This window comes from Schistocerca cancellata, chromosome 1, assembly GCF_023864275.1.
Source record: "Schistocerca cancellata isolate TAMUIC-IGC-003103 chromosome 1, iqSchCanc2.1, whole genome shotgun sequence".
Lineage (NCBI taxonomy): Eukaryota > Metazoa > Arthropoda > Insecta > Orthoptera > Acrididae > Schistocerca > Schistocerca cancellata.
Genome location: NC_064626.1, coordinates 952,193,099 through 952,209,527, shown reverse-complemented (window position 1 = coordinate 952,209,527; position 16,429 = coordinate 952,193,099). Strand labels below are relative to the sequence as shown.

General features: G+C 42.3%; 2 protein-coding genes across 2 annotated transcripts in view; both read left to right on the top strand.

Annotated features, from left to right (window-relative positions):
• The window catches only part of LOC126162774 (23 kDa integral membrane protein-like), a 191,746-nt gene that overhangs the window by 52,747 nt on the left and 122,570 nt on the right, over positions 1-16,429 (top strand). The gene's annotated exons all lie outside the window — the stretch shown is intronic.
• LOC126162781 (leukocyte surface antigen CD53-like) overlaps positions 11,729-16,429 on the top strand; it is a 142,088-nt gene continuing 137,387 nt past the window's right edge. Inside the window, exon 1 of the mRNA XM_049919497.1 lies at positions 11,729-11,810. Coding sequence (XP_049775454.1) covers positions 11,751-11,810 — 60 coding nt within the window. The 5' untranslated portion in view covers positions 11,729-11,750. The remainder of the gene's footprint in view (positions 11,811-16,429) is intronic.

Below are 16,429 nucleotides of genomic sequence, written 5' to 3'. Positions count from 1 at the left end.
GTTCTTTCCCCAAAAATTCCGAACTCCTCAAGGTCTGCACGAAAGTGGCGTCTATGGGTTCGAATCCTGTTCCAGCACAAAAATTTTCATCGCTTCATTTCAAGCTTCAGCACATGCACACCTAGATGTAGTTGAAAAGTGATTTTGATTTTTGACGTCTCTCTGAACGTTGTCAAGAAGAACGATAGGAGTTGATTTCGACTCTCAGTCAGACACAAAACTTTTTATTACTTCGCTTTAAGGATACACATGTCACTCCCAGCTCCTGGTGAAAAATAATTCTATAACGAACGTCTTTTCGTGTGTAATCAATAACGACGCCACAGGGGTTGGACAAAGGTATGGAAACACCGCGAGAAATGCACGCTTGAACATAAATGCAGACGCTAGCCAAGCCTGGGTTTGGGTGGTTGTATAGTACCACAAACGCCACCTTTGCAACGACCTCAGCAGGTCGCAAGCGTCAGTCGTGGTCAGTTGTGAGTGCATTATGTCGGAGCTGACTGAAGTCGAACATGGTGGTGCTTCTGTAACCAAGGTAGCCGAAGTGTTTGGTGTTTCAAGAGTCACTTATTCGAAGCTGAAAAACATCATCCGCTAAGCCACAACGTGGACGAAAATGCGCGTCTGATGATAGCGATGAATGATAATTGAAGATAATTGTGCCGAAAAATAAGAAGACGACAGCTACGACAGTTACTGTAGAACTGCATGTCGCACTTCCATACCCCGTCAGCACCAAAACAACACGAACGGGTTGCCATAAGCGGGGAATTGCTAACCGAGCTGAATTCCAATTCCTCACATTAGTGATGCAATAGCACTTTGCAGTAAAAACGTCGTGCAGAAGCCATAAACCCTGGACAGTGTAGCAATTGGAGAAAGGTATTTAAGTGGATGAGTCTTGTTCTATGCAGTTTCCAACTTCTGTCCGAGTTTCAGTCCAAAGAGCGGAATATGGCGGGGATTCGGTGATGATTTCGGCAGCCATATAGTGGTATTCCAAGGATCCAATGCTACCCCTTCAAGATCTCACTGTTGCCAAGGATTATGCGAACATTTTGGCTTATTATGTCCATCGGACGGTAATGTTCGTTCCCTAGTGATGATGTTGTGTTCAAAAATGATAGGGCCCATGTTCACACTGCTCGCACCGTCCAGGACAGGTTTTCTGAGCACAAGGATGAATCGTCGCGTTTCCTCTGGCCACCACAGTCATCAGATTCGGATCTCAATATTATTCACCCTATGTGGTCTACTGTGGAGAGAAGGGCGCATTGTCGCTCTCCACCTCCGTCATCGTTATCTTAACTTTCCACAATTTTTCAGGAAGAAAGGTATCAGATTCCTTTGAAAACTGTACAGGGCTTTCCTGCACCTTACTAGGCATGGTAATGTTTGTTTCTTTGGAGTTTGCATATTTTTGTCCACCCTGTATGTGTAAGGCTTGACGCCCAGTCACCACAGAACTAACTCGTCAAATATTTCTATTGTAAAATAATCTGCTACTTAAGGGCTACACCGTGCCTAGAAAATAGTGTTGATTTTTGAGGGTTTCGAATACTGGTAAGGCAAAAGAGGTTTTCGTCTGGTCGTTTCAATTTGACGTGCCTCTACAGATGAGAAAATTTGATACGTAACATTTGAAAGTGCTTAGTTAACAATACGGTTAGATGGTGATTTCTAATTCCCATCCGAGACGAAACTTTACATCACGTCATTTCATGGTCAACCATGCGCCCACTACGTTACTTGTGAATGAAACTAGTTTTATGTTCCTTCATAGTTAGTTAACAGGGACAGTGTTTGCTGGGTAGAAGTACCAACCAAGTACAAAAATTTTCGTCACTTTATTTCCGGTTTAGACTTGCTAACTGATGTTGTTGTTGTTGTGGTCTTCAGTCCTGAGACTGGTTTGATGCAGCTCTCCATGCTACTCTATCCTGTGCAAGCTTCTTCATCTCCCAATACGTACTGCAGCCGAAATTCTTCTGAATCTGTTTAGTGTATTCATCTCTTGGTCTCCCTCTACGATTTTTGCCCTCAACGCTGCCCTCCAATACTAAATTGGTGATCCTTTGATGCCTCAGAACATGTCCTACCAACCGGTCCCTTCTTCTCGTCAAGTTGTGCCACAAACTCCTCTTCTCCCCAATCCTGTTCAATACCTCCTCATTAGTTATGTGATCTACCCATTTAATCTTCAGCATTCTTCTGTAGCACCATACAGTTAGAAAATTTGACATTTCTCGTCTCTTTATACCTAGTCAACAATGAGGACGCTTGTTGCTGTTTTCTGATCTCGCTCAGGCACGAAAGCTTTTGTTGGTTAGCAGTAGCTACAGGTCTAGAGTTTGAATCCATATCCTGATGAAAATAGTTCGTCATGTCGTTTAAAGTTTAAACATATGCACATCCAGGTGCTCATGAACCACTTACATATTTAATGTCACTTCGTGCTAGAAATGAAATAATCATATGGGATTATTGGCCAGCAGACGCGGTCCACGGCTTTTTGCCGCTTGGTGCAAGGGTTACTATTTGATGACACTTAGACAACTTGGCGCCTTTGTGATGAAAGTGAGATGAAATTTTGAGGACAACACATACACTCAGCCCCCAAGAGAAAAAAAATGTGCAATCCAGGCCGACCGCTGTGGCCGAGCGGCTCTAGGCACTTCAGTTCGGAACCGCGCAGCTGCTACGGTCGCAGGTGCGAATCCTGCCTCGGGCATGGATGTGTGTGATGCCCTTAGGTTAGCGAGGTTTAAGTAGTTCTAAATCTAGGCGACTGATGACCTCAGATGTTAAATCCCATAGTGCTTAGAGCCATTTGAACAATTTTTTGCAATCCAGCTGGGAATTGAATACAGATGCCTGCCACTTAGAGCCAGGGATGCTAACCATAAGACCACGAACTATGGAGTTGTGAACGGAACACGACAAGTGCCATAACCAGATTTACCAAAAACTTTGCTCAGTGGAAGACGAGTCAAAATAAGCGAACACATGTCTCAGCTTATCCGAACAAGCGATTTATTTAGAGAAACCCTTCGTCAAAGTTTTCGATGTAATTTAGATGTCTTTTAGACGGCGATCATTTTAGCTGAAATGGTTGCACAGTGGCTAGCGTCATGCCGTCTCAGGTTTGCGCCCCTTGTGTGAAACCAGAGTATTGTTCTTTATTATTTTATTTCATTTATTTAGATTTTTTCATTTCTGTAGAAGGTTGGTACACAAATGTTTCTCATCAACAAGTGGGGTTTACGATATCGGTCATACATTTATTATATAACGTGTATGGTATTTTCAGGGGTTACAATCTTTTTAAATTGTTATAGAATTATGCTTAAATTTCATTCTTATATTAGTTCTTATATTTTGCACTTAAATGCATTCTTCAGGAAGATGTGGTCCATTCCATTGAATGATACCGATCTACTGATCGAAGAAACATTCGAAAATACACTGAAGAGCCAAAGAATCTAGTACACCTGCCTAATATCGTGTAGGGCCTCCGCGAGCACGTAGAAGTGCCACAAAACAACGTGGCATGGACCCGACTTAAGTCTGAACTAGTGCTGGAGGGAAATGACACCACGAATCCTGCAGGACTGTCCATAAATCCGTAAGAGTACGAGAAGGTAGAAATCTCTTCTGAACAGAACCTTGCAAGACTTCATAGATATGTTCAATAATGTTCATGTGTGGGGAGTTTCGTGGCCAGTGGAAGTGTTTAGACTCAGAAGAGTGTTGCTGGAGCCACTCTGTAGCAGTTCTGGACATGTGGGGTGTCACATTGTCCTGCTGGAATTTCCAAAGTCCGTCGGAATGCACATGAATGGATGCAGATGATCAGATAGGATGCTTACATACGTGTCAGGTCAGAGTCCTATCTAGAGGTATCAGGGGCCTCATATCACTCCAACTGCAAACGGCCCACACCATTACACAGCCTCCACCAGCTTGAAAAATCCCCTACTGACATGCAGGGTCCATGGACTCATGAGGTTGCCTCCAAACTTCTACCCGTCTATCAGCGTGTTACAATCAGAAATGAGACTCGTCCGACCATGCCACATATTTTCAGTCAACACCCAATGTCGGTGTTGACGGGGCCAGGCGAGGCATAAAGCATTGTGTCGTGCAGTCAACAAGGGTACACGAGTGGATCTTCGGTTGCGAAAGCCCATATCGATGATGTTTCGTTGAATGGTTCGCACGCTGATACTTGTTGATGGCCCAGCGTTAATTGTTGGAAGGGTTGCACTTCTATCACGTTGAACGATTGTATTCAGTCGTCGTTGGTCCCGTTCTTGCAGGATCTAATTCCGGTCACAGCGATGTCGGAGATTTGATGTTTTACCGGATTCCTGATATTACGGGAAAATCTCCACTTCATCGCTACCTCGGAGACGTTGTGTCCTACAGCTCGTGCGGCGACTATAGCACAACGTTCAGACTCACTATAATCTTCATTACCTGCCATTGTAGCAGGCACTTGTTGTTTTATGTAGGCGTGGTCGACTGCAGCGTCGTAGTCTGCCTGTTTACAAATCTCTGTATGTGAATACGCATACCTATACCAGGGTCTTTGGCGTTTCAGTGTAGAAATTCCGGATATTACGTGCAAACGAGCGAAGGCAGGTTTGCCACAGGGACATTACTTCGAATGAATCTCGCACGGGATAGAAAGGTCGTCAACATTGCTGAAGATTTCAGGAGTGGGCTATAATTTCACGGCAGATCACGTATAACTGATCACTTGATCGAAAACTCGCGCTTACAATAGTTTATGAATCAAAATACACTACAGGAATTTCATCGAAAAAAATTTCGCAGAATTTTCTCATTCGTTTATTTATTTATATTTTAAAATTCATTCACCAGACATAGAGTTAGTATACGAATAAGAACGGCGTTATTTCAGTCTACTTTAGGAAATATTCATGTACTAATCTTGTACGGAATGGATAGCTTAATGGAAAAAAAATAAAAATCATAATCGGGTGTCGAACACGGGGTGAAAAGCGTGAAGCCACAACTTGCCACTGTGCTACCACTTCGGTTGCCCTATTTACTCACTAAAAGGCACGTAAAGTACTTCCAAATCTTCGATTGTCGTTTTCCCAGAAATGGTTCAGTATCTACGGATAAGCCAAGACATGTTCGCTTATTTTTATCTCTCTTCCATTGAGCGAATTTTCTGGAAAATCGGTTTACGATACTTGTCGTGTTCTCCTTGTTAGTGCTAGATAACGAAGTCGATAGATGACTTTCGAAATGCACATAGATCCGTATGTCATCATGAATACGGCGAAATTACTACTGATACGGTGTTGATATTGAGCTTTCCATATAGCTCTTAATCGAGGGTTTTCTGAGCCGCCATTGCGTATACGTTTATTACCACAACCGGTTTCGTTCTAAACGAAGTGCGACATGCAGTTCTACAGTAACTGTTGTAGCCGTCGTCTTCTTATTTTTCGGCACAATTATCTTCAATTATCATTCATCGCTATCATCAGACGCGCATTTTCGTCCACGTTGTGGCTTAGCGGATGATGTTTTTCAGCTTCGAATAAGTGACTCTTGAAACACCAAACACTTCGGCTACCTTGGTTACAGAAGCACCACCATGAGAGCGCCAAAATTTTATTCAACATCTTTATCACCTAAATTAAATTGGTTGTGGCATAATACACGCACATCTCATACCAGATGTGGTCGTTTTTGTTACGGTAACATTCAGATTATTCAGCTGTGGAGGCACAAAATGATCAGGTTTATGAACTTTGTAGTGTGAAGACAGAGGATGTTACGGACAAATAAAAGACACTAATAAATAGCTCTATTAGCGAAAGTGAGTATCAACTGGCCACTCAAACATGAGGAACCGCACATGGCGGGCTTTGGTGGCAGGAGAGAAAAACAGGCTTAATTGCTCTTAAGGGGGAAACCACATTAGGAAGCTGTTTGACACTTATTTCTTGGGATTTTTTTTTGGGTGGGAAGAATTAATTAGAATTTAATCAAATTTTGACAGCATTTCATTCATAGTTCGAACAGTTTTTGTGAATTTGTTTGAGTAATTTCAGCCAAAAATAACGAAATTACGCTGTGATGTCCGCTGAAGGTTGTGAGTATAATTCTCCAATTGCGTGCAGTTTCGCCATTCAGATTTTCATCTGAAATCGAAAAGGTTTTGATTTTACATTAATAACTTATTTTCTAAGAATACGCTCTCAATGCAAGTGAAAATAATGAAAATTAAAAATTTTGCATGTGTTGTAACAATTTACTTCGATTTTCACGATTTTTCTCTAATTACGCAAATAAAAATACCCTTAAAATCATGATATCATCTCGCAAGATGGTTCACATAATTCGTAATTTTATAAGGAATCATACTATCAATTTTTATAAATATCGGTTCTAATTATTTTTGATAGACTACACACGCAAATGTGTAAAAAGTAATTTCGAGATAAACGCGTTTGAAAAATACATTCTCGGAAACTACAAATTCAAGGAAGATAACAATAATGTAAAATGGTTGCTGATTAATCTGCAATTCCAGCACCATATAGTAATCCTTCTTCTTCCTCGTAGGCTTCGTTTTCCGCTTGCACCAGTGCTTTCCGAACTTTCCGACCTTCCTTCGATTGGAAGAATTTCCGATGTGCACTCGGTTTTATGTTCATAAAATATAAACGAATGCGAATTTTGCTTTTAAATTTTGACAGCGTATTTTTGGATAGTTAAGCTAACGATTTATGCAATAAAAAACGGATTTTTTAAAACCTCCAGCTGTGGTTTCGCTCCTTAAGGGAAACTTTGCTGCTAGGACTGAGGTGAGACATTTCAGTGTTTTCTATGAGGCCTTTGGTCGTGAGTGTAAGCGATGATCACTAGTCCTTCCAGGAGACAGAAAGTAACTTCCTGCTTTCTCTCATGAAAGCCTCATGTTCTTGAAGCCATACATTGGCGACGTACAACCTGATATGAAATGTTCTAATGCTCCCAAGTAAAAGCATGTCGGCCTCAGAGTAATAACTAACGAAACTTCCTGGCAGATTAAAACTGTGTGCCGGACCAACACTCGAACTCGGGACCTTTGCCGTTCGCGGACAAGTGCTCTACTAACAGAGCTACCCAAGCACGACTCACGACCCGTCTTCACAGCTTTAATTCCGTCAGTACTTCGCCTCCTACCTTCCATACTTCACAGAAGCTCTTCTGTGAAAAAAAAATATTTCAAATGGCCTTGAGCACTATGCGACTTAACTTCTGAGGTCATCAGTTGCCTAGAACTTACAACTAATTAAACCTAACTTACCTAAGGACATCACACACATCCATGCCCGAGGCAGGATTCGAACCTGCGACGGTAGCGGTCGCTCGGTTCCAGACTGTAGCGCCTAGAACCGCACGGCCACACCGGCCAGCTCTTCTGTGAACCTTGCAGGACTAGCACTCCTGGAAGAAAGGATATTGCGGAGACATAGCTGTGCCACACCCTGAGGGATGTTTCCAGAATGAGATTTCCACTGCAGCGCAGTGTGCGCTGCTTGGGTCGCTCAGTTGGTAGAGCACTTGCCCGTGAAAAGCAAAGTTCCCTAGTTCGAGTCTCGGTCCGGCACACAGTTTTAATCTGCCAGCAGGAAGTTTCATATCAACTCACATTCCGCTGTAGACTGAAAATTTCATTCTAATAACTAACACTCAGACCCAGAGATTACTGTTGACTGATTGGACACATTATTTTCTTCTTTTTTTGTGGAAAGATGTTAATTGCTTTGGTTTAAACATTTCAGCATAAACAGTTATTAAATTTGATAATGGTAAATAGTATCATTTTAGCAGTGATCAAAATGCATTTTCATGAACAGACTGAAAATGCTTTTCTTCAGTGTATTGTGCGTCATTAATAAATAAGATCAATGTGAATAAGCTACTCAAGCTGGATGATATAATGTATCCATCAATAGATAGGTATTCTTTCAAAGTATATTTAACAAAATTAACTACATTAAATAGCATCCTAACCTAGGACTGACAGAAGGAGTACCACACAAAACCGTGGTCCAACGGGGGAGGGGGATGGGGGTGGGGGCGGCGGGTGGCGACTAACCACAAATAATCAGGCAAGTAAATCGCTCACAAGGGTCACCTTGTGGACATACAACAGTTACAGCAGCAACTCGTCGTAGTTTTCCCTGAAATCGCTCCAGGCCAATGCCTTTGAAAGGGCACGGACGATTTTCTTCCCAATCATTTGAAACATTCCGAGCTTGTGCTCCATCTTTAGTCCCCTCGATGATGACGGTACATTAAACCCTAATATCCCCCCCTTTCTTCGTAACAGTTGTGTAGTCTCAACTTACCTTGAGTATAGCAAATTCTGATTAGGTAACTAAGAATAGTTGTTGCTGCAGCTATTGTATGGTGCAAAGACAACAGAATAAAGTGGATGAAACAGGTCACCTAATAATAACCACAGTGATACAGATATATTAAAAAGATGTGTGCGCTGTTCAAGGATTGCGTTATTCTAAATTTAACCACGTGAAACTTATTGAAAACGCTACAATAAAGATACTGTGCATCATAGGAAGGTTAATTATTAAAATTCCAGTAAAAGTCAGGAAACTGATTGTTTCTTTCAACTCATCGTTCGCGAAACGGAAGCGAAGAGGGGGAAATACAGTGCTTTCCGAAGTCCCTTCCACCACCATCGTAATGCAGTCAGCGAAGCCTCGATGTAGACGTATAGCGTTGGATAATAAAATCGTCTATTGCTTCAACTCAAGGCCACACATTAACATTAAGGATATCACTCGACAAATCAGCTCCACACGGAAATAGGTGTACGTCCGCCTGATGGTAGCATATAGCTCACATATAGACACTGCACTCTCTGAAGATATCCACCTCTGAGGAAAGTTTCACGGATGATAACGGGATAAGATTTCTCACAGCATGTTTGCAGGATGATTAAGAGTTATGGATGTCGTCATATCGAAATAAATCTGCTGCTACTTTCTGTGGTAAACCTGCATTCATCAGTAAAAGGCACTGTACTCAGTCGTTCAGTTGTCGAATGCAAAGTTGGTGTGCCCGTTGAGGATTCTTCTTTGTGCAACAAGTAATGAGCGGTTACACATGTGATTTCTTTGGATACATACAATCATCATGAAGTCTGGTGGAGAGAGTACCCGATGATAATACTCTTCTAGTGGTTGTAGGAAGGGCTATAAACCTTTTAGTTCAAAGACATAGCAGAAAATAGCGAGCATATTAGCACCCTGTAATTCTTGATTGATTTTCACTGAACCTTGTGGTTTCCGAACATGTGGTTAGAAATTGTTGATAAAGTCGATGACCAATATGACTCACCTAGTCACTTCTGTCTCAATTTTACGCGCCTCAAATTTGACAATGGTCTTCCATTACAGTTTGCCTGTAAATAATCCTTCGATAGTATTTGACTAAGTCGGCTACCTCAGCTATGTCTTTCTTTCTCTCCCAAATAGTAGCAATTCTGATCCTACTCTCAAACACACACTTGTCTAGGGTGTGCACTAGCTGACTGGAGTGCCACTGGTTTGCAATGTGTGTGTGGTTACTACGTACAGGGTGAGCGAGAAGTCCCCGTACCCCTGTAACCCTCATTTAATGTCAAATGTTATAATACAGGTTGGTAGTTGTGTTACTTCTTATCAGTTGTTGGAATCCATTGTTGTAATTCGTGTTTACACGTTGCAGTAGTCGCGGTCTAGTTTTAATTTGTAGCCATGGCAGATGTGAGAGGTCGTAGTTACACTATTGAGGAGCCTTAGTGACAAGTTTGTGGGTGCACGAACGGCAACACACAGGACAGACGATTATGGTAAAATACCACGAAAGATTTAATGAGGTTCTACCGCGAAAGGCAATACTTATGGAGTGAAATGAAATGAAATGACTGTAAGGCGTTGATGGTCGGGAGTCCCCATCTGACGAAGTTCGCCTGCCGAGACTCAAGTGTTTCCAATTGACATCACACTGGGCGTCTTGTGTGTCGAAGATGTGAGGACAAATCAACATCCAGTCCCCCAGCTGAGTAAATCTCCGTCCCGGCCGGGAATTGAACCGGGATTCGTTGTACGACAGTCGTAAGCACTGACCATTCAGCTAAGGGGGCGGACTCTGCATTGGCAGAGACATGCTTTTGCTCTTGGCAATGTTAAAGACAGGCTGCGGAGTGAAAAGAGGAATACACGAGAAGAAACACGTGCCGGGGTCACTACTTCGATTGAACAATCTCCTATGAAGTTGACACGTAAACATCCTTCGGAACTTTTTATGTCCAGAACAACAATGTGGGATCCCATGAAAAAAAGACTTTAAGGCCAGACCTTTTCGACTGACGTTCGTAAACGAGTTATCATATACGGACCGGAATGAGCGCGTTTTAGCACGACGTGTTTTGTTAACTCAATTTTCAAGTTCGGTGAACGGTGCAAGATTATGTTTTCAGTTGAATGAGCCATTTATCATGGCTCATATGCTAGATATACTGTCATTTGGGCCAAAGAGATTCCTCCTACGCGGTCGAGATAGAAAGGAACCCCTCTCACGTATTGATACACCGATGACATCACAACACCTGCTTGGACCGTTCTTTTTTGAAGGGATTGTGAATGATGTAATTTATGTACTCATTTTACAAACATGGTAAATACCTCAGCTCGACGAAAGGGGCCTCACAGAACGCATATGGTTGCAGCAAGACGAAGCGCCTCCTCACTACACTCTTGCAGTCCGCGATTTCCTAAATGAACACTTTCCAAGACGGTGGATGGGTCGTGGTCCATCAGGAACACTAGCTCCTTTGAAATGGCCATCAAGATGTCCTCACTTCAACACACCTGACAATTCATTACGGGGAGTCACTAAGCAGCACATATCTGCACGCCGTTATGCTACAAAAGAGCTGCACAATGCTGTTGAGGATGCATTTCTCACTATATCACTGGACATGCTCAAAAATATGGTTCAAATGGCTCTGAGCACTATGGGACTTAACTTCTAAGGTCATCAGTCCCCTAGAACTTAGAACTACTTAAACCTAACTAACCTAAGGACATCACATACATCCATGCCCGAGGCAGGATTCGAACCTGCGACCGTAGCGGTCGCGCGGTTCCAGGCTGTAGCGCCTAGAACCGCTTGGCCACCCCGGGCGGCTTCAAAAATATGTCAAGAAGAACACAAAGGCGTAGGGAAATATATTTACGGCATGCTTGAGAACATACCGATGTATTGGACACTTAATACGTAAGTAAGTACTTGGCTAAAACAAATCAAATCAATTAGGATTCAATGCTAGGGGATACGTGGACTTCTCGCCCACCCTGTAGTTAACTTTTTCTTAAATTTCTTTGTCTTTTCGAGTTTTTGATACTTTTCGCAAATTTTAGAAACCACTGTAGTCTTTCAGTCATAATAATTTAGGTGATATGAGTAGAAGATATAAACTGTAGGGTGTGATAGTATCACCGTAAAACTCCGACGAGAAGCGTCATCACACATGAATTCCAATCCTCTCCATCGAGTGACATTAAACTTCATACACGGCAAATCTATTAATCTACTAGCGGTGACGTCATTACAACTTCATCGCTCAGTTCAGATAAGCGCGACATGTAACGATAAGTTGGCTTATCGGCAGTTATGCCGGACGTGGAGTAGAGAGAATAGCAAAAATGAGCTGTGCTGTTTCCATTTTGAAATATGTGTTGTGCTTTCTCAATTTCCTCTTTGTGGTGAGTATTCATAATTTTGGTGTAATCTTTCTACTTCATTTCTGTACCGTGTGACTTCGGCTGTCGTTTATCTAACACGTGTATCATATAGATACATCGTGGTTCGTCTGTCAAAACATGTTTTCTGATAGATCCTTAAAAGTGTACTTGCTTACTCGCATTGAGATATCAACATGTGCCAAATAGCTGTAAACATAACTTCCTATGTTTGCTCAACAATAGTCTGTTCTTGATGTTTTGTCAGAAATTTATCACGAAGATACAAAATTTGCGTCTTTATTCCAGCTCTTGTTCATTTGTGTTACTATCTTGCTCTATTTACATTCAATACATCTTTTTAAAGAGTCTTGCACCCGTTTCACATGACCGTAGAGTTTTTCTGAAAATTTTATACAAGTGTCCTGTAAGCTATCTCTTTTATAGATCAGGTGGTGGAATTTGTTCGTAATAAACCAGCACACCGAAGCCTACACTACCAAACGTGTGACTTGTTATCACTCCGTATCACAACAAAATGAAACGGATGACATGGCAAGGTGGTTAATACACAGGACTCAGATTCGGGAGAAGAGGGATTCAAACTTCAGTACGGATGTCCAGATTGCCTCTTCCATGGTTTCTCTAAATAGTTCTACTCCGAAGCCAGGATGATTCTTTTGGAAATTTGTTTCCTCAGCCATGCCCTTGTTCCTTCTCTGAGTTCACAGTCGATGTTCGGTTAGATCCTTAAGTACCATAACAAAACGACACTGTTAATTTTAACTGTTCCTATTATGCTTAAAGTTCCGGTTTCTCATTAATACTTTAAGCGACTGTGCGCACATTTAACATATTTCGAATTATTTGCCATCCCTCCCAGCAAATGGTTTTCGTGTAGGAATGTACCGAACATACGTGAATTTTTCTGTAGTAAACTTCATAATCAAAAGCGTAATCTACCTAGAGACTAGGGTAGCATTTGTAGGCTGCCATGTTACTAATCAAGAGCATTAACTGCAGTGATCCCAACACGCTAAGCTACCGCACACCGATTTCACTGACGTACGCTAGGATGATGGTGATGTCTGTCCAAGTAGCCGGTTCGAGTAGCGGCAGAAAAGAAAAGTGACTGATAATTGGTTGGAGAGAAGATGTGGAGACATACGGATGCCGTATGTTAGCATCTTCAGTTCAGCTTTAAACTAGATTACTAGTTTTCGTAAAGCGAGACTAAACGACAGTGTTGATGATAGTCTGTTGGATGACAATGCTCACCGCCCGCTTAAGGTCTTTTGAGAAAAGATGGTTACATGCCGACCATGGCTTCAAACCTTCGTTCGCCTCCGGCGGCATAACCACTACATGCAGCCGTCACAGGTATTCATAACAGATTGGCACTGTCCTGGATAGCTCGTTGGAATAGCAGGCTGGTAAAAGGATATACGGGAGAACGATTGGCGACAATCATTCTCTGCCGTATTTTTATTCCTAGGGTTGCTAGTTGATGGAGGTCCTGATTTGAAGGAAGGTAGTTAGAAACGTAGCACTATGTCGGCTGCAGAAGGACAAAGTAAGGAAATGAACGTGAGCCGTTTGAAGAACAATCTTAGCGTTTGCCTGAGACGATTTACGGAAACCACAGGAAACGTAAATCAAGATGATCATAAGGGGATTCGAACATTCGACAGAATACGATTCAGGTGCATTTTGAAAGCAGATTGTATAACCAATTTTCATTTGTGATTGCTTGGTGCTAATTAATAACCACTTATAAAGGGCAGAGATAATTTTTCTTGGTGCTTCCACCTTCGAAGAGGTGTCAGTCAGCTTCCTTTCCACATGTTCTCCAATTTCACAGACGAGCTGTGTATTCTGTATTGTATAGTATCGATCTCATTAGCTTTCCCCAGATGAATCGGGAAAGTTTGTTTCTCCACTAATCAGAGCACTTCCAGTATTTTCGCAAAAGGTATTTTGAGATTTCCACCTCCCCACCACTTTAAAAATCCTTTCTATTGAGTCTACGCACTCCACTGGCCATTTTTAAAACTACATTCAACTTCCAGACACCACTTTGGCAAGACTTGATGTTCCTTCGGAATTTAGTTCGGTTAGTGCTGTTAGCTGTAGACTAAGCATGAGGAAATCATTTCATTCAATTCTTAGAGCATTCGGGAGTGCTTTTTCTTTCATTCTATTGAACTGCTTTAGTTAATTTTCGTGATGAATGGTTCAACAGGCATTTTGTCTTTGTTCACGCCGGCTGGAGTGGCCGAGCGGTTCTAGGCGCTACAGTCTGGAGCCGCACGACCCGTACGGTCGCATGTTCGAATCCTGCCTTGGGCATGGATGTGTGTAATGTCCTTAGGTTAGTTAGGTTTAAGTAGTCCTAAATTGTAGGGGACTGATGACCTCAGAAGTTAAGTCCCATAGTGCTCAGAGCCATTTGAACCATTTTGAACCAGACCTTTATCTGAATACGAATTTTTAGTGTTTAAGGTGCAATTCACTAAGGATGGTAAATTCAGTATTTCTCAGACTAACGAAGAAGAACTACTCAAAATGGTGTCGGTCCCCATCGTATTAAATGTTCTGCACAATGGAATAGCCTACACTTGCAATCTCATGATTTCATCCACACCGGCCGGCATCAAGGTCTGGCACGCAGTTTTAATCTCTAAGGGAGTGTCATAATGCTACTGAGTGAAATATTCATTTCAAAAGAAATTTACGAGCGAGAGATAAGGATATACTATTGAATATCTGATTCCGTTCACAGAACCATTACGATGTCATCTAGTTCAGCTTCCGAAAAGGGCCTAACGCTCTAACACAGACTTTATTCTAGCAAAAGAATCCTCCAGTAGGCAGTGTCTGCGGTATGAGAAAATCAGTATACCAAGATCTAAATGTGTATCAGCTCTCAATTTTCAGTGGGAAGAGATGAATGTGAGACGTGTTTCAAAATTACATACGCACATCAACAAAAGTGTTGTATCACCCCTGTATGTCATGCGGGTGTGCTGCTCTTGTGACTGTTCCCGTACCGATCGGAAGGTCATCACCTGACGTTGTCTTTAAACATACCCACGGTGTCCACGAGCGCTACCTACTGGTAGAACGCTGCACTGAAAAGGGTTGCAGCATGACAGTTGAAAGTAAAGCTGCAGCAGGGAAGCATTAGAGATATCTGTGGAACGGTAAACATCCATCATGAAAAGAAGCACAATGGCGACCAATGAGCGAATCCGTATCAAGTTAGGCGCAGAACGCTTTCAACCAGGGAAGTTGCTCGATGTGTGTACCGCGACAAATTTATGTGGTGCGGATGTTCAATCGCTCCCAAATGACATGTAATGTTGAGGACTTACACCGCACAAGTCATCCACAGTTGTCATATGCTCTGGATTATCAATACATACGACTTTTGACTCAAGTGAACCCGTGCTCCAGAAATGAACTCGGCGTTCGAAGACGCTACAGGACGGCTCTTACCGCACCACAATAGTAGGAGACGATTGCATGATACGAATTTCCTTTGGTGACAACGATAGCGAGCACCACGTAATACATCACAACAGTATGGACTCCGCAACAAGTCATGCACAATTCACATCGAGGAGTGTCGGGTAGGGTAGTCTCCCTGATCAAGGTTACAGGGTCGAGATTCTGCAACCAATAGGGGATGCCCATCGGCAACATTTTGGTGACAATTTCATCTTGAAGAATGATAACTCTCGTGCACACCGTGCTGTACTCGTGAACACGTTCTTTCAGCATGCTACCATCACCAGAATGGAGTCGCCCGTCTCTTCCCCTGACATGAACCAAATCGAACATGTGTTGGATCGATTGAAACAAGCTGTTTTTGGACATCGACAACGACCACGTGCTCTGTGTGACTTCCACAGATCAGCCATTGAAGACTGAGACAATCTGGACCAGGGCTGGCTTGACGATCTCAACAATGGGATGCCACGACACATTCAAGCATGCATCTGAGGAAAGGGTCGGTCCACCACGTATTGACCTTGCCGAGGATTTCTGCGAAAAACCCCCGTTGTTAACAGACGGATTTGTTATTGTATATACATTTGGTGATATGGAAACATTGAAAATGAAAATATACACATGTGTCAGAGCCAGTTGTTGTTTCATTTATGGCCAAATTTCAAAACAAAGAGGTGACGCAGACGTTTTGGTGATGTGTACAGGTTGTATGACTAGCCCCTCTCCCACGATCACTGTGAGTTACTAGCGTTTATCCGCTATGTAATGAATGTCATCCACGTCTCTTCTAAACAGTTCAGAGGTCTCAATCTTTTTCGTTCAACTGTTATAAATGTCATTCACACACGATGATTCGTTTAAAGATACCTTTTAAAACCGAATCTCCTGGGAAAAAGTATTTTATTAAGAGTTTCTTCCCTAAACTTGAAGTTCAATATGTCCGTCAAAACGGCAAGTTTCACAGAGTTGGAAGTCCCATACAGTTTCCATAGAATCAAAAATCCTGCTGCCTAATGGCAAAGGCATTGCTGTCGCTACTGGAATACAAGCTGTGACACAAAAGGAACGAGACAGCTTCCATTACTGTGGAAGTATTAGTCGTAGCGCACTAATAAGTCTGTTTTTCTACT